General features: G+C 38.3%; 1 protein-coding gene across 2 annotated transcripts; it reads left to right on the forward strand.

Moving 5' to 3' along the window:
* Nucleotides 1-880: 880 nt before the first annotated feature.
* Nucleotides 881-14,537, forward strand: bin2b (bridging integrator 2b). Of its 2 annotated transcripts, none has more exons than XM_017437689.3 (12): nt 881-1,271; nt 4,214-4,294; nt 5,813-5,867; nt 6,309-6,403; nt 7,029-7,124; nt 7,230-7,337; nt 7,439-7,524; nt 7,609-7,684; nt 7,839-7,921; nt 9,657-10,320; nt 10,687-10,779; nt 13,761-14,537. In XM_017437689.3, the coding sequence occupies exons 1-12, from the start codon at nt 1,170-1,172 to the stop codon at nt 13,872-13,874; spliced, it is 1,653 nt and encodes a 550-aa protein (XP_017293178.1). In that variant the 5' UTR covers nt 881-1,169; the 3' UTR covers nt 13,875-14,537. The 2 variants fall into 2 exon arrangements, with proteins under 2 accessions (XP_017293178.1, XP_017293180.1); XM_017437691.3 differs by having other exon boundaries at nt 882-1,271; nt 9,660-10,320.
* Nucleotides 14,538-18,150: the final 3,613 nt, after the last annotated feature.

The following is an 18,150-nucleotide window of genomic DNA, read 5'->3' on the forward strand; positions in this document are numbered from 1 at the left end:
TTATTTGGAGTTATTTTGTATTCCACACTACACAAACCCACGAAGAAGAGACTAGACCGCAGAAACGGTGGCAAATCACTTTAGAAACAATAAATATTGGGTTAAAGTTGCGGTGTTTTGGGCAAAGTTGCGATTCTGCGGGGTTTGCTTGATTTTGCGTTAATAGTTGCGATCGCAACATCGCAAAATCCTGGAGGGTCTGATTATCAGTTAAACATGCATGAATCAAAATAAGTTTAGTGACTAGAACCTTACAGAACCTTTGTTCGTATTTGTGAGAAGCAAATTCGGGGCACCTCCAGGAAGTTTTCAAAAGGTGTCAGATGGAGGCCATTGTTAATCTTGGAGCTACTCAGATCAGCGCAGTCACTTGACTGAAAATTTGATGTGGTAGCAGTTGAGACGGATCCCTAACAAATATTTTGAACTCTAACAGATTGCACAAGATCTTTGTTTAAAATGTTACCTATTTGAGGTTAACTCTGTCTGTTAGCAAAATATCTCATTAACCACTGGACAAATTTTAATGAAACTTTCAGGAAATGATCATTGAACGTACAAATATAACTGATTAACTTTTGGAGTCAATCCAATTCAAGATGGCCGCCAGAGCGAACCGACATTAGCCTTTAAAAAATGGCTACAAGTCCGTCAGTTTCACAGATTTTGAACTCAAATTTGCTGTGAGATTAGACGAGAGTCATCCGCGATCTTAGTTTAAAACTCGGGCATGAAAGGCGGGCGGGAGATATAAATTCCTTCAAGGAATACAAAGCCTTTTATTGTTTTGTTTTTTTTTTATTTAAAGGGGAAATTTGAGCAGCGTCGGTCACTTCCGCTCCTTCGCGTTGCTGAATCAGCTCCGCGTCATTTACGCACATAATTTTCAGGTGAGTGCTGCCTTGATGAGTCTTTAGGAGGACAGGTGAGAGCGGGGCCCAAGGTTCCGAGCCGCGCGGACGGGGCACAGGAAAAGCAAACAAGCCTGAACAGGATGCTGCTGATGACAGTTACATGACTTCACCCCTGCTGGGCATGTCCTCCTGATCACTGCCGGGTTTCTCTTCTTCTCCTCCTGAGTCTTGACTTTAGTTTGCTCCACCTCCACCTTCAACTGAGAGGTCTCGGCAGACGGAGGGAGGACTCTCAGAGCGGAGAGACGAGCAGAGATGGCAGACAAGGGAGACAACAAAGTGGGTCCGAACCTCCAGGCTGGAGCAGGATTTCTTGCCAAACGCGTCCAGAAGTCCTTGAGTCGAGCTCAGGAGAAGGTGAGCGTGCTAACGGCGCACCAGGCGCTGCAGTGTGTCACAGGAGCCAGGGTGGGACAGGTTTAATCTCTCTCAGGAATGCAGGGGCTTTTCCGGGAAAGCTTATCTGTAAGAACTACAGGATGAATCTTATGGAATAAAATCTATATTTAAAGCATAGTTTAAAGTGAGAAATGCGTGCACTTTCTCTTTTGCAAATAATGTATAAAAATATCTGGAAGATAATTAGTAGCCAGTGCATACACAATATCTAATGTGTGCTACTTATTATTGTTCACATGTTTTTAAACCATGTAAACTTAACGGATCCTCACAAAGCCACTGATGTTCACACAAAGACAACACTTTATTCTTCCTACAGATCCACAGGCTGCTGTCTGTAGTCCCTGTCTGTGTTCCGAGTTGTCCAAAAAAAAACAACTCCACAACTGTTACTTTCAGCTGATGGAAAGCAACAGTTTAAGCTGACTGCGGTGGTGTTCAGAGCTGTACAGCTGTGTGCCGACATATTAAAGCTGCCACTTCCTGACTGCTGTGCACTTCCTCTTGCTGAGTGTCGCTTTCTCCCTCCGTTTGTGGTTTTGATTTCAGTGCTTCGCCTCAGAACAGAAATTACAAACATTCACAAAGTTTCCTACTCTGAGGGGCGCATGAGTCGCTGGAAGTAATTCAGCTTATTTCAGTCGTGGATTAAAGCTCCAACCTCTCTTGAAGGAATCGCCTGTGGCCTTTTATGCGAGAGTTTTGACACAAATGTCATCTTACGCTGAGAAGGGACAGGGTTCTGGCCCTTTTGATTAAAACTTGTAGATAACGTTCTTGGAGATCTTGGGAGATGTGTTACTGCTCAGTGTATCAATTGAGGTTGACTCTCAGCTACAAGCACACAAGATATTAGCTCAATATCTGTAAAACTGATTGCTGCATAACCATTTTGTATAGTTGTCATTTAATTAAAATTCATGACATATGTTGCTAGTTGACACCGTTGATCCAAATGGTTAATGGCAAAGTTTTAAAACCAGATCTCGAGCAATCTGTTAGTGCTCAGAGTATGTACTGGGAATGACTCTCAGCTACTACTACACCAAGTATTTGCTCAAAATCTGTAAAACTGGCTGAGCTACAGTTACCTCCACCAAGGAGGATTGTTTGTTTGTCCATGTCTGTTAGTAAGATTACATAAAAAACTGGTGAACAGATTTTGATGATATTTTCAGTAAGTGTTTGCATTGTCACAAAAAAAAGCAAGTGACTGTGTGGGGATCTGAATCATGAGCCGAACCCTACAACTTTTCTTTTTTACTGACTCTGTGACTATGGCGGACATTTGCACTTCCGGAGTGCTTCTAGTTATTTTTGTGCTCGATAAGCTTGCTTAGCTGTGGCAGCCATCTTGAAATAGCCAGTTGTAGAAGTACACCGAGTGATTACTTTCTGAGAGTTTCATTAAAACTGGTGCATTGGTTCACGAGACGGTTTGCTAACAAGGCAGACCATCAAACGTCGGCAGAGACATTACTGCCTTTTTTCGCCTTCAGCAGCAGCCAATTTAAAAAAATGGGAGTAAGGTCATAAGAATGTGATTTTTCTTTTATGCTGTGAACCATTTAAGCTTTAAACCACTGCATTCAGTGGAGTGTGAAGAACGCTGTAAGAGCAAGCCACATTTGTCCTGTATGGTTAAGTATTTGCTGTATGCTTGTATGAGTGCCAGTGTTCAGTGTTGAAGGTTTTTTTTGGAGTCGAACTGATTCAAGATGGCTGCCACAGCTAAGCAAGTTTATTGAGCACAAAAATTACTAGAAGCACTCCGAGAGTGCAAACATCAGCCAAGGTCACAGTGTCAGTAAAAAGCAGTTGTACGGTTCAGATCGTGATCCAGATCACCACGCAGTCACTTGCTTTTTTGTGACAATGCCAGCAGTTACTAAAAATATCATCAAAATCTGTTCACTATATGATTAATTTGTTCCCTTACTATAGTCCTCCCTTTGCTGACAAAGTTGAAGAATTTGGAGGTCGTTGTCCTCCTCCTTTGTGCACTGCACCAGTACCACACCATGATATTACCACTACCACGCTTGACAGTCAGTACAGTTTTTCTAAATAGAAAAGCTACACACTGACACCTTCGAACAGACTTCTTGTCATTGTGGTTCAATGGCTCAATCTTTGTCTCATCTGATCATAAAACTTAGAAAGCATTTGGCTCGGTCATTGAGCTTGACAGTATCTCCTTTGGAGCAGGAGCTTTTTTCTTTATCGGCACCTTCTCGGCTCATAGTGACGTAAACTTGACGCCGGGGTTTTAAGTTTTCAGTTCCTGGCAGGCTTGAGCTTTGGTGGTTCTTAGGTTATTATTGAACGTCTTGATTTCTTTTCAGCTGAGGGTGGCAGTTAGGGTTTTCTTAGATCTTGGCGAAGTAGCAAAACTTCTTGTGTACAATTGTTTGGAGCTGATGAACTTGCTGCTGAAAGATTCCCATAAATGCTGCGCACCAGAATGTGAAAGGTTGTCCGCCTCTAAAGAGCCCTTACAATTAATCAGATTTAATAGCCAGAAGCAGTATAAACCAACCATTTTGCTTTGGTTTTGTTAAAATTCCAGTTTTATTTCTTGTAAATTTACACCTCTTAGTAAGGCATTTGTTTATTTATTCATTTCCATATCCACTTGACACGATTCAGGTTTGTTGGGGGCTTGGGCCAAATCCAGCTCACAGGTGGAGTGTACACATTGAATGGGTCACTAGGCCATCACAATCAGACTAACAACCATGCGTCTTATTTTAAATATAACTATTTTTTTCCTATATATGCAGCACAACAAGTGTAAACATATGTGATTGGTGGAGCTAGGCTTTTTTCCTGGCAGGAAATACTTGTTTTTAGGTCTGTTTGCTTAGCAATTTCTTTTTTCTTTTTTTTTGTTAACTTAGGTCCTCCAGAAACTTGGGAAAACCATGGAGACCAAGGATGAACAGTTTGAGCTCTGTTTCCAGAACCTCAACAAACAGCAGGTATTCAAACACTGAACAGAAGACGAGTTTAAAGATGGACTATTTGCCATTATTATGAAATGGCATAATTTAAAAAAATACTGATTTTAACTTTGACGTTATATATATCTTTGTATTTTTACTCTTAAAGCAACATTTCAAATGAACTTCTACAGCAGCTGAAAAGCAAATCTAGCTAATATCTCCAGATAATTAGAAATCTTTGGAGTCCAAACAAAACGTAATGTTTCAGATTTTGCAATCAGAAACTAACCCACAAGTTCAGACATGGTTGGCCTTGAAATCAAGACTTGTAACAAGCTCAAACTGGTCTTATTTTCCTATCAGCTCTGCACAAAAACTGATTGTTACCGCTCCAGTTCAGTTCTTTGGAACGACTGTAGCATAAATTGTGAAAAAGAGAAGATAAGTGTGGAAAGAAAGTCAAGAAACTTTTCTGTTTAACATTATTTGGGTCTCTGAAATGACTCAAATTGAGACTTTAACTAAGGGAAGTGAAAATTTAGACATCTTTCTTTAAAAACAGTATAAATAATGAGAGAACAAAAAAATAAAATGAAGAAAGAGACAGAAAATGTTGAGAAATTACATATTTGTAGCTGTTTTAATCAAACCCTGAAAATTACATTAGGTTTGAGCTCATACAACGTGGAGAGATATCAGGCTGTCAGTACTACACATTAAATTTTAGCTCAATATCTGTTAAACTGACTGAGCTTCAGCCATTCCTCCCCCCTCCTTTAAGGTCAATTGGCTGTGGCAACCATCTTGAATCAGATTCTCCAAAAATTAATTGGTAGATGCACATCCAAAGATTACTTTCTGCAAGTTTCACTTAAATGTGTCCAGTGGTTCATGAGATACTTTGGTAACATACGGACACATGAATACACAGAGACATGGGCGAAACCTTCACACCTCGAAGGAGGTTTGTTGTTCTGCTCTATCTGTGGTTGTGTTGATTTTAAGCTTGTTTGCAAAGTGCTGCATACTAGCAATTTGAGTTGCGGTAGGTTGTTTTAAACTGACCTAATTGCTCCTTTTTTTCTATTGCAGTTTGTCACAGGGTTTGTTTTTTTGTAAGCAGCTTTAGCTTTTTCTGTTTTAGCCAATATTTTCAAGTCGGCTTTAAGTTGTCTGGAGCTCTTAAATGTAAGCTCGTACAGCAACTGTATGCTGGATGGAAGGTGCAGGGGAACAACAGGAAGGAAGGCTATGACAAGTTGTGCTGCTTTCACTTCACTATTACCAATACTGCATCAGTTCCTGTGATTTTTATTTAAATCCTTTGTGTTTGGTCTGTTGGATATTCTAATCTTGTATGAACGGATGGTGGGGAAATAAAAAAAAGTCACGCCACAATCGTGCAGCCAACATAAGCATGCAAACTATCATTTTTGGTTGTCAAGCAACTGCTGAGATAAAATGTGCTGACATCACCCATACAGATACTGTTACTAAGTGTTACTGAACTTACTGCAACTTCTGTTTTTTTGCTTTTTTTTTTTTGCCTCACAGACCGATGGAAACCGGTTGTTTAAAGATGTCCGAGCCTACTATGCAGCAGTGAAAGGTGAGTCTGTACCTACAGCACAAAGCAATGTGGACACACATCAGCACTCTGCTCAAGAAAGCTGCTTGGGGGAAAAGAGGGGGGGGAGTGAGTTTCTTCTATTCTTAGATGCCCTGGCTTCGGTGTTCTCCAGCTTTAAAAGAACAAGCAGAAAAATCATGCAGATGGAAACAGCAGACACAGCACTGCAAGTTTGATTCATGCCTTAGAAACTGCACTTTCTGTGCTGTCAGTTGTTGCGCCAGTGTTGTTTTCTACTTCCAGTCAGGAAACAAGATTGTTCAGACTTCTGCAGTGGGTTATAGCACCACAAACCCTTAAAAACAATAACACCAAAAGGTTCCTTGTGTGGCTAAGTCTTCATAATAAGCTGACTTTGAGTCACAGTTCTAATGTAAGATTGCATATTTGTGCTCTTAAATGTCATCTACCTATTCACAGCTGTGCATGAGACATCCAGACGCCTGTCCCAGACTCTGAAAGACATCTATGAAGTAGACTGGAATGGAATGGAGGACCTTGCAGTTATTACAGAGGTGAGATGATGTATTTTTGTGGACACATGTTAGTTTTATCAGCCATATTTTCAAAGGAAAAGAGAAATTCCACACAGCTGTATTTGTATACTGTACTTGTATAAGGTTGTGAGGAAAAAACAAGTCCACCCTCTGTCAATTCTAAAGTTTTGCATAAAAATGTTTGATCTTTATCAGGTTCTAAAATTATTCTAGTCTAACCTCAAGTGTACAAAAACGCATAACAGATTTCACCATATCATTATTCGGTAAACAAAAATGAAGCCAAAATGAAGAAGGTGGGTGTGGAAAAACTAAGTCAAACATTACGAATTCCACTAGATTTAAGAGGTTCAGTACGAGCTGCTGATGAAATGCTGATCAATTTGCCACATTGCAGTTATGATGCAAACAGAATCTAAGAAATTTTAGAGAACATGTAGTCTTTGGTGCTTTTCTTCAATTTGTAGTAAATATTCATCCAAAAAGGCTACGTATGTAGTTGCATCACTCTAAATGTGAGGATAATGTAAGTACATACTTGCATACTTCTTTCCGAGTGGGTTCTGTCATTGTATAAGAGTGTTTGCTAACATCTAGACAGATGTTAGAAAGATGTATTTATGTGATTCCATCTGTGTGTCAGAGTGAGAACTTGCTGTTGAACGACTATGAAGAGAAACTTAACGACCAGATTGTCCGCACCATTGAGAACTACACAAGCCAGTTTCCAGAGGTCAAGGTACGTCGCAAAACAGCATCCAAAACCAAAACAAATGTTTGGCTATATAAAAAACCACCAATCTGATATGTATTTTTAAATTTGTTTACTTGGAACAATTTTTAGGAACGCGTTTCAAAGCGTGGCCGCAAACTAGTGGACTACGATTCAGCTCGTCATCACCTGGAAGCTCTGCAGAGTGCTAAGAAAAAGGATGAAGCCAAGATATCCAAGGTTGAACTTCTGTTTAGGTTCACATGACAGAGACATGCAAAGTATTCGCTTGCAGTCATGGTTTCCTCATTTTTCGTGTTATCTCAAACCCTCCTTCGCAGGCAGAGGAGGAGTTCAACAAAGCCCAGAGTGTCTTTGAGGAGATAAATAATGAGCTGAGAGAGGAGCTGCCCGTTCTCTATCAAAGGTAGCAATGGTTCCGCTCTGTGCAGCCTCCTGAAAGTGTTTCGTTTGGATGAGCTGGAAGTTAAACTTCTTTCTGTTTCTGCAGTCGGATCGGTTGCTATGTGACGGTGTTTCAGAACATCTCCAACCTGAGAGATGTCTTTTATAAGGAAATGAGTATGGTAAGATTGTTTCATAACCCTAATCTAACACTGATAAACTTGATCTGTAAAATTTACTAAGTGACAATTTTCCTTTCAAACAATGTGTTTGCAAATTTTTGAAGGAAGTTGGCTGTGCACTTATCTTACACTTCTTTTTTTTTTTTTTTTGCAGCTGAATCGTGAACTTTACAATGTTATGAAAAAACTGGAGACTCAGCACTCAGGCAAAGCTTTCATCATCAAGGGTTTGAGTAGGTAAGACAGATTTTTGCATAATTCCATTTGTGGTGGCAGGACATTTTTTGCCTTGGTAAATTCTACACATATACAACCACAAAACATTGCTGAAAAAAATAATTTTGGTTCACCAAATTTAAAAAGAAAAACAAACTATTGAAACTGATCTTGACTAAAACGATGGTACCCTTAACTTAATGTTTTGTTTCACCATCTTCTGAGGCAGTCCAGTGATTTCTGTCCATCTCTCTGAGACTTCTGCACCTGTCTTCAGGGACTTTGTCTCACCCCCCCTGAACAAACTGCTCCATCTGTCTCAGGTTTAAAGAGTTCCTTCTCCAGATGTTTCAGCTCCTTCCACAGATGTTCAACAGGATTTAGATCATGGCTCAGAAGGCCACTTCAGAATGGTCCAATGTTTGGTTCTGGGCCATTCTTGGTTTTAGCTGTCTGTTTTGGGTCATTAACCTGTTGGACTGAGACCAAGCATTCTGACACAGAGCAGCACATTTTACTCCTGAAGGCCTTGATAGTCTTGAGATTTCATTGGACCCTGAACAGATTCAGGACACCCTGTCAGATGCAGCAAAGGAAAAAAAAAGGAAAATTTGGACTGAAACATTTACTTGTTATAGTTTTTGTCTGGTGCTGCAACATTTTAAATCAATTCTAAATCAAATACCATGAAATTCAAAATCTTCCCTATCATTTTACAAGTCAGTCAGTGCACTGCATTAAGGTGTTGATAAAATGTTGGGTATATCAAATTTAAGCACAATGCAATGTTTATTCAGGAATATATTTTCCTTTATTTTTTTATCTATTGCATATAAGCCTATGGTTTATAATTTTTATTAAAATCATACTTCAATCTTTTTAATCTTTCATGATTCTCACTCCCAGTTAAAGTGGACTCCTCACCCTGGTTGAAATGCTGTGGTCAGACCTTGTAATAGAGCCAAAATCATGCAACAAAATCTCAATGAGCTGAAGCATTGTTGCTCAAGGTTAATCTGCAGTTATAGAATCCCACACTCCTCCAGCAGTTTGGGTGACTGAAATGTTGTGGTGGGATCTTAAGACAGTGGTGCAGAAACAAAATGTCTGCAGACTTCAAGGAAATAATAGGAAGAGTGGGCCACGATTCCTCCATAATAATGAGACTGAAAGTCTGTGTCTTCTAGATAAGTAGGTGATTGCTGGTTCGCCACCAAAACAAGAGCCTGCTGCTGATAGACAAAAGGCAGGTGATAATGTGTTTAGCCTGTATACACAGAATGTGTTTTATTTTTTGGTGGGGTTTTTTTTTGGCACGGGGTTTTTTGGCCTGTGATATTCCATGAGCTTGTGCATAATGTTATTTTTAAGGGTCCAACTCATTGTCACTTCTCAACGATCTAAAACTCTGAATTGAAAGGCAGCAGGTGATATGCATTCCTCCAAGAAATGCTAGGCCTTTAATTTGAGCTTAGTTTTTGTAGAATAAATGGAGGAGTTTATAGATGACTCAGAGTACCAGCTGAGAAGTGTAGAAGTCTCTCTGAAAGCTACAGAGTGATGGGGCACTGTTGTGAAGACTTCTGAACTTTCTCCATCCAAATATTAGTTTAATTGTCTCTCTTCCTTCATTCCTCTGTGATGTTGGTTATTTTTATATTTTAAATAAGAAAAAAAATGTTATTGCTCCAATATTTATTCAACTTGTGGAAACACCAATAGAGACTAATCAAGAATGATGTTTTTGTTTTTTAAGCAGCACAACAGGCAAGTCAAAGAAGAGGAAGTCTCTGGTTATCTCTAACCCCATCCCCTGCAACACAGCTTTCCCGACTGATCACGTCTCCATCCGTCCCTCCACCCAAAACGACAAAGAGCCTGCTCCCTCTACCCCCATCCAGCGGACTCAGAGCATCGCCGAGGAGAACGGCACACCAGAAGAGGGCTGTGTTCCGTCCGAACGCGTCAGCTTATCAGACTCGGACCTCAGCTCCCACAGCAGCAACACGCCCAAGAGGCAGTCTGTGTGCGACGACCACGAGGATGGCAACAAGAGCGCCCACAGTCAGAGTCCAGAGGAGGCTGAGGCGGAGCTAGCAACTAACCAGTCCGATGACTCCGGAGTGGGGGCAACAAAATCTGATGCAGCGAGTCAGGAACTGACCAGTCCCCCTGATTCGGTAGATGGGGATGCCCCACAGGGTCTTGATCAGGACACTGTGGATGATCCGCCATTGGAGGAGGCCAAGCCCAAACCTGTGCCTGTCCCTGCCCCTCGGCTCTCCTTCCGCTCCACAGATGGACTACCCCGGTTACCTGTGGAGAAGCAGGAGGAGACGGAGCCAGACTCAGTCAGCCTGGAAACGTTGGAGTTTATAGATGGCTCGGGTTCCCACAATCCACCTGGCTTTCTTTACAAGGTACGCACCGCTGAAATGGCTACAGTAGAAATAAAATGTATTGCATTTTGGTTCTTTTTCTTCATTATTACAACAATTTTACACAGTGAGTTTTCTTCAGTGCAACATTATTATTATTTGTATCACACAAAGGACTTCAAGATTTTTTTTTTTCAAACTCTTTTAAATTTTTTTCTTCATGTTTTTATTAACTAGTAGAAACACAATACAGCCCAGTACATGCTGGGTACATGTTGCCTGTTTTATGTATTACTACACATAGATTTTCCTTATTTTATTTTAATTGTATTTTTATAAACTTTTCAAATTTTAGTCAAATCTGAAGCCAATAAGTAAGAACTAGTATGTGTGATGCTTTTTTTCTAGGGGGTGGCAATAGAGAGCCATGAAGCGTCTGAAGACGGTCAGCTGCAGTTTGAACAGGGAGACATCATCTTGGTGCTCGCTGACACACAAGAGGTGTGTGTGTGTGTGCAAGCGCACGCACTTGCAAAGCATATCCCACTTCTCCAGACAATCTAAAGGCAACACACTCCTGTAAACTTTAGACCATGCATTTTATTTCATCCCACACGTAATAGATGCTTGTTTCATGGCTTATTTTACAGCCTGCAGTTTCTGTGCTTACATTACAACTATAACTATTTTTTTTTTGGTAATGTTAAATTTACTCATGATTTTTACAGCCAATGAAACAACTTCTTAAAGCAACAATATTCAGCATATTTAATTAAAATATTTTCACTTACACATCATTTACTGAACATTTTAGGAAGATAAAGTGGCTGATACTTTTTAAGGTATTTCTTTTATAATTCAGAGTGAGAGCTGTGAGACTTGTTTGTTTTCTGTCCTGCAAGTCACCGACAGGTGATTGTAATACTAAAGTGGACACTTGATGTCTGAAATCAGTTTGCACCACAAACTACATCGTCCCCCTTTTTTTGTCCTTCAATAAAACCAAAGTGCACACAGTATCAATTCTCATTATCCATTTTACACTGAGGCTGTGGGTTTGAGCCCAGGTTGTGTCAGAAAGACTATTCGTTGTAAAACACTTTTCACGCGAGTTTGCCGGCTGTGGCGAAAAACAAAAACGCAACTGTATTTATTTGAAAAGGATGGAAATGACCACCACAACATAGTAACAGTAATAGTTTACTGATAGGCACTTCTTTATTTTTCAAAAAAGAATGCATGGAAATTAAATTTATATAGCACTTTTTACTGATTGAAAATGACAGTCCTTCAAAATAAAATACTGTAAGTATGACACCTTGTATGTTGGCCCAGATGGTATTGTAGATTGAGTTCTTAAGTCCTGCCACAGTCCTGCTTTCTCCTGTTTTTACAGACATTTTTTCAATTAGTTGCTGACCAACTGTGTGATTGTTGTATGGTCTCATTTTCGCAGATGACCTATGTGTCAGCCCTTTAAAAAGTAATGTAATACTAATTTTCTTTTACCAGAGGTTAAAAAACAGGAACAATATTTTTATGCTATGAATTCTTTTGGACCTGTTAAGGTTTTGTTTTTGTCCACTTTTCAGTTTAGTATTATGTTGCGACACGTGGCTCATTGGGCCACAATATAAGAAGGAGACAAAATTGAGAACATTAACATTTTTAGTATTGGAAAAAGTATTAAAAAGGGCCACTTAAGATGATCCTTCAGCAATCCATCACAGCCTTGCAACCAGCAGAATGAAAAAAAAAAAAAAATATATATATATATATATATATATATATATATATATATTTTTTTTTTTTTTTTTTTTTTTTGAGCTATGGTCTTAAACTTTTGATCAGCTGAAAAAAAAATCATGTTTAAGTGTAAATGCAGTTTTCAATTAATGCCCCGCTCAAAAGTTTTTGTCTCTTACGCTGATTTCTTCTTTTAACATTGTGAAGCTCTACTTAGAACCTTCTTTTGGTTGGTTGGTTGGTTGGTTAGTTAGTATGTATGTATGATTACTTTTTTAGTTATTTTAAAATCTGTCCTCTAATTCATGATATTTTGCTAAGAGCCAGAATATTGAACACAGGCAGTTTCACGATCGCCTGCCTTTCATGGCATGATTTAAGAGAATAAAAATAATCCAGATTATCCAGGGGTGTTGGACAGGCAGCGACTGATAGATTTTTGTTTGACAAACCAGGTTCTATGATTTATTTCCTGTGCTCTCAGTTCAGATATTAGTGGACATGATTGCTCAAATAATTTCATTTTGTAGTAACACTTTAGAGATTTTAAAAACCACCATTGTCTCTAAACATATAAGACAAACAGGTTTTAAGCCTTCTACAGTAAGAAACAACATACAAAAGTCTGAATAAGAGCCTGTAGTTTAAACTTTTCTTTCAGTGACAGCCATGCTGATTTTCTTCACTCAGGTGTTTTCTCAGGCTGGTATCTGCACATTGGCTTCACTCAACAGAGGCAGAGTAATGCAGGAGAAGGCCACAGAAATTTCTGTAATGGCCAGAATATCTGTCACTTGAATTGAAGGCATGGCATTAATTGAAGGAATGCATATCGCCCACCACCTTTCATACCAGAGTGTTAAACTAAGATCATCTTGTGTTGCAAAATCCCAGATTTGTACCTGTTTAAAAATAACATTTTGTGCAACCTCATGCAAAACGAGAAGCAACATTCAGAATGTGTGGTGAAAGAATCTCAGCTACTACGACACTAAATTTTTAGCTCAATATCTGTGATATTGACTGAGTTAGTCAATTATGTGTGTCGATTGGCTATAGTTGCCATTTTGAATTGGTCTGTCTCCAAACATTAATCATTTGTAGTTAAACATCTATTGCTAATTTTCTGAAGGTTTCATTAATGTCTGTCTATTGGTTCATGATATATTTTGCTAACAGATAATCAGGGCTGACTGCCCTGAGTGACTCTCAGGTAAAACTACACCTAATTTTAGCACAAAATCAGTAAAACTGACTAAATTATAGCCATATTTGTGTTTTCTACAGTCAGTTGGCTGTGCCAGCAATCTTAAGTTGGGTTGGCTTCAAAAGGTAATTGTAGATGTACATCCAGTGATTACTTTTCTGCAAGTTTCATTAAAATGTGTTGAGCTGTTCATGAGATATTACAGTTACACAAACACGCAAATACAGAGTTTTGGCAGCAGGTGGCAATTACCATAAATCTGAGCAAAAATAAAAAAAACATTCTTTTGAAATTTAACAGCCAATCTGCATCCAGATGACTCCACTTTTGGGGGACCCCTCCTGTTAAAGATGTTCTTACATTGGGATTATGTTTAGGGTTAGGTTGATTACTCTTGGTGAGATAGAACTCCCAATTATGTAGTCTCTTTTTCATTTTTTAAATCAATGTAAATCAGAAGTGAATGTTCTCTGAGAGGCCAGCTGTTTTGCTGTGTATCTTACATGTGTTAATTGTTTGTGTCCCACAGCTGGAAGGCTTGCTGAGGGGGATCAGGGAGGAGAGCTGGAACCAGCACCAGGATGTAGAAAACCACTCAGGAATTTTTTCAGAAAAACTCATCCAGCCCATCCAGGCAGAGTGAGGCAACAGTCGCTACTCAGTCTGTAATATATACATGTTCTTCCATCATGCAGTTTCTGTGTGTCTCTCACACACACAAATGAGTTCAGATCTCTCATGGCTTTCTTTTGTGATGTGGCGACGATCATTCAATTGAGCTGAAGAACATTTTATAAGTGTTTGGAAATATTATCAGTATTTTGTACTTCCAATGTTTTAAATGTTTCTATAAACCACTGTAAATCAATTGTTTTAAGCTGATTTTGTTTTTATCTTTAAAAACATCTTAATAAATTTCTAATTAAAAGAGTAGAGGCGCTTGTTCTGAAGTAAGACTTGAGGTTTAATGATGTTTTTTTTTTTTAAATCAGTGGATCAGGAAGTTTCCTTTCACAATGAATAAAATATAAGATGCATTTGAGAAATTGACATTTTTGAAAGGTGCCAATTCAGTGACCCGATGTCCCATAACTTTGTAACAATCTGAGCTGAGAAAATATGCCTACATTTTGATGTTTGAACTGTAGCAGTGGAAAGAAAAGAAAGATGTATAATTTTTGTATGTATCAAAAAGAACTGAGGGAGTAAGAAGAGATTTTGTAAAAGATTTGAAAATCTTTAGACAATTTAAAGGTTGAAGACTATGTGGGAAAAATCATTAAAAATTATAGAATTTAAACAGCAATTGTGTAAAGACTGTTAAATATAACCAAATGTCAGCTCAGTCATGTAAAGTCCAACTTCCTGTGAACTGTTTAAACTTTATGTATCTGCTGTGAAGTCTGTCTGAGCCACAGAGCTCCAAGGAGGGCTGGGTTTTCTCATGGTCTGCAATAGTCCTAAATATTAATTTTAAATTTTTTAAAAGTTGTTGCCTTCTTTCTCCTGCGGGTCAAGGTTGTGTCTCATGAAAACAGTCTGGTCTGATATTTAAATCGGAGAAACAGATGCCTCCCGCACCCACATCTACCTGAAACAGGAGCATTTTTAATTTAAACTAGGTAAAATTAAACAAACAGGTACACGGCTTTCTGGATTCAATTTTTCTTTTTTTTAAGTAATATTTCTGCAGTAATACTTCATATTATCAAAAGTAAATGGTGGAAAAACATTTGTGAAAAAATTCTAAAAATATATAAAATTAAAGAAGTGATGCTGGCATATATAAAAAAAAATTCCATCTCGCCCTATTTTTTCCACATGAGCGGCTCCACTTTCACTTCAATCTTGGGTCCTCTACCAGAGGACTGGGAGCTTGAGGATTTTCTCTTCAATATCGCAGCTGTTCATAGGACTGCACTTTCCTGGACAGAGATCTCTAAGGTTGTTCCTGGGATCTGTTGGAACCACTCTTCCAGTTTGTGGGTCACAGCACCGAGTGCTCTGATGACCACTGGTACCGCTGAGGCCTTGACTTTCTACAACTTTTCTATTTCCTCTTTAAGCCCTTGGTATTTGTCAAGCTTCTCATGCTCCTCCCTGATGTTACAGGCTACATCTATCACCACTCTTTTCTTATATATATATATATATATATATATAAAACTTTGGTTACAGTCCCCACATGGGCTTGCACCTGCAGCTTCGAGATTACTAAATCACAGAACCAACTACTGAGATACAGCAGCCGCAGACTACAGGAAGCCACAGAATTAGATAAATAAAAAATCTACCTGTGGCTTATCTAGATGGGCCGTTGTACATAATTTATCTTCTATTTTTAGTCTCATTTTTCATCTCATGAATGGATTTTTAACAGAAAATCTCCTCTGTTGATGCAGGTTTTCTGCAGCTATTCCTGCATTAAATAAGATTATGTGAGGTGTAATGTTTGTAGTGGTCATATCACTGAGCTAAAACCACCAGAATGTGTCCACAAGGTAGAGTATTTAACACCCCAATGAGACTGTTGGAGCTGCCCTGCAGACAGGCGACATGTTAACTCTACTGACGAACACAGTTGATGACCTGTACCGCCCTGTAACTGTAAATAAGTCAAAAACTGAGAATGAATCACTAAAAAGTATTTTAAAATTTCATTTAAAATTGTCAAAATGGTTGAAAAACACACAAAACAAACAATACACTGCAAGCTAAGTAATTAGGCCATGCACATTGTTTATTAGGAGGAACTACTTTGTAGGGGGAATGATTTATTTTAAGTGGTGATGCACCCCACCTTCCCTTACGAACCGGCCGCGCCAGCTCTTTTGTTTTTCTCTCAATTTTATGCAAATCTTTTCAACATTGTGGGACATTGCCAAAAGTCATCGCGTAGTCCTCTCAATTGAGCCGCACATTTTGTTGTATAAATTTCAAGTTTTATTTCAAAGCTGAGCAAAAAAGAACAAAAAACAAAAAGTTTGAATAGAAGCTACAGGTGCTTCAGTGCTTATTCGATGGCATCATTAATAAAACAAACATGCTCCAAGTCTGCAGATAGTGATTCACCAGACAGTTTACAAATGTACAGAATACTTTCACATTGCAAAGACACACGAACAGATTCACAGTGAGAGGTTTATGGAAAAAAGATGCCTGATTAAAAAGTTAATTAGAACCTTGGTTTCTTTTGCAGCTCTTCTCACAGATTCTTGTTAATAAAGATGGGAAATGATTGATAACTAGCTTAAAGACAGCTCATCCATCTACAGAGACCAATGTTTCTTTATATTTAAAATCATAAATTATAATTTTAATGTTCAAATTTGATGTACTATCATGTCACACGTTTTACTCTGGAACAATGAGTTTTGTTTTCAAATGATTTATCAAATCACCAAGGTCATCCTGAGGATTTGGATTACAGACTTAAGTACGGCAATGTTTGTACTGCAATCACAACCAAGGAAAAAAATGACTTTTAGTTTTAATGTCTTGCATAACAGGATGTACAAAATAAAATAATCTGATACCTATCAGGTCTTAAATAGGTAAATACAACCTTAGATAAACAGAAACAAAATGGCACACAATCTATTTTGAAAAAAATGGGACAAACTTTGTTGCTTTCATAAGAATTAACTTAAGTATCATTCAGGTGCTGTTGATTAACTGATCTTCAGTGTCATGTTAAAAGTCATTCAGTGCTCCACATTTAGACGTTGATCAAATGTTGGTGTGTTCATTTTCATATTTAACCACAAGACTATTTTCCAGGGGTATATTTTCATTTGTTTTATAAATTGTAATATATGGATTCTAATTTTAGGTAAAATCGTTTCATTTGACCAGAACTTACATTTTAAATTAACTCGTAACTATAAGCATATATGAGAAATGTGCATGAAAACTGAGGTACACTTACAATTTGCTCCTCAAGAAGCTGCAGTTTCTCTGACATGTTTTTAGATGTGAGTTTAGGACTTGGTGATGCTCTCTGTTTGGGATCACATTATGTTACAGCATTAGTTTAAATAGCAGCTGCTACAGAGCTAACATTAGCAGTGATGGCAGCGATGTTTGAGTAATTTTCACAAAACCTCTTATTAAACTATGAAAGTCTTGTTTTAACTTACAAACCAAATGTGTTTTAACCTCACCACCACAGGCTGCAGGTCTTAGTTTCTCTGAGCTTACACAGCTAACAGCAAAATTAAGCAGCTTCTGTTCATGTCTGGTCTGTCTGCTTCAAGCTGCTGACTGATAATTTATCTTATATCTTGTTCTCCGGCTTTAAATTGTAGCCAGAGTGTCTCTTAAACAGGGCTGGAAGTTCCAGGAGTTTATTTCATTTTCCTAAGTTTGACTTTAACAGAAGACACCGTGTAGGTTTAGTTGCTCACCAGTTAACATGTGAAGTGCTGAGTTTCGGTGTTTGAAATGAAGTGATCCAAACGCAAGTTCTGGCAGTAATTCCCACATTGGAGCTTATGGATCCAAATCTGAGGAAGGTTTTTATCTCTCAAGAAGCCAAAAAAATTAAACTCCAGTGGTATTTTCTGGCTGGTTTAAACAATTATACTGGTATAATAATCAGTATTTTTTTAAAAATCGTATTTTTAAAAATTATACAATAAGCATATTTTATGATTTTCTTTCAACTGCTGTAGGCTTCAAAACACTTTTCAGTGCCTGGATATTCCAGTGTTTCTCTAGTGCAGTCTTTGGTAAATACGAGTGCTAACCTTAAAAAACATTTTTCTAAACATCTATTCTTATTAAAATAGTTAACATTAAGCAGCCTACTGTTCATGTCCATACTCGGTGTATGTGATAAATACACCTCGGACTGCTTCAACTCAAGTCCTGCATTTTGTTTTGTAGTTAAAAATAGTAAGTGCACCCATAGCAGTCAC

Source organism: Kryptolebias marmoratus, linkage group LG4, assembly GCF_001649575.2.
Source record: "Kryptolebias marmoratus isolate JLee-2015 linkage group LG4, ASM164957v2, whole genome shotgun sequence".
NCBI lineage: Eukaryota > Metazoa > Chordata > Actinopteri > Cyprinodontiformes > Rivulidae > Kryptolebias > Kryptolebias marmoratus.

What these genes read in the sequence shown, in the direction of transcription:
- bin2b (XM_017437689.3), top strand. Translation starts at nt 1,170, where the DNA reads ATGGCAGACAAGGGAGACAACAAAGTGGGTCCGAACCTCCAGGCTGGA. An exon ending in TGAGTCGAGCTCAGGAGAAG is followed by an intron (nt 1,272 to 4,213) that starts GTGAGCGTGCTA and finishes TTGTTAACTTAG; the next exon opens with GTCCTCCAGAAACTTGGGAA. An exon ending in CTGCCCGTTCTCTATCAAAG is followed by an intron (nt 7,525 to 7,608) that starts GTAGCAATGGTT and finishes CTGTTTCTGCAG; the next exon opens with TCGGATCGGTTGCTATGTGA.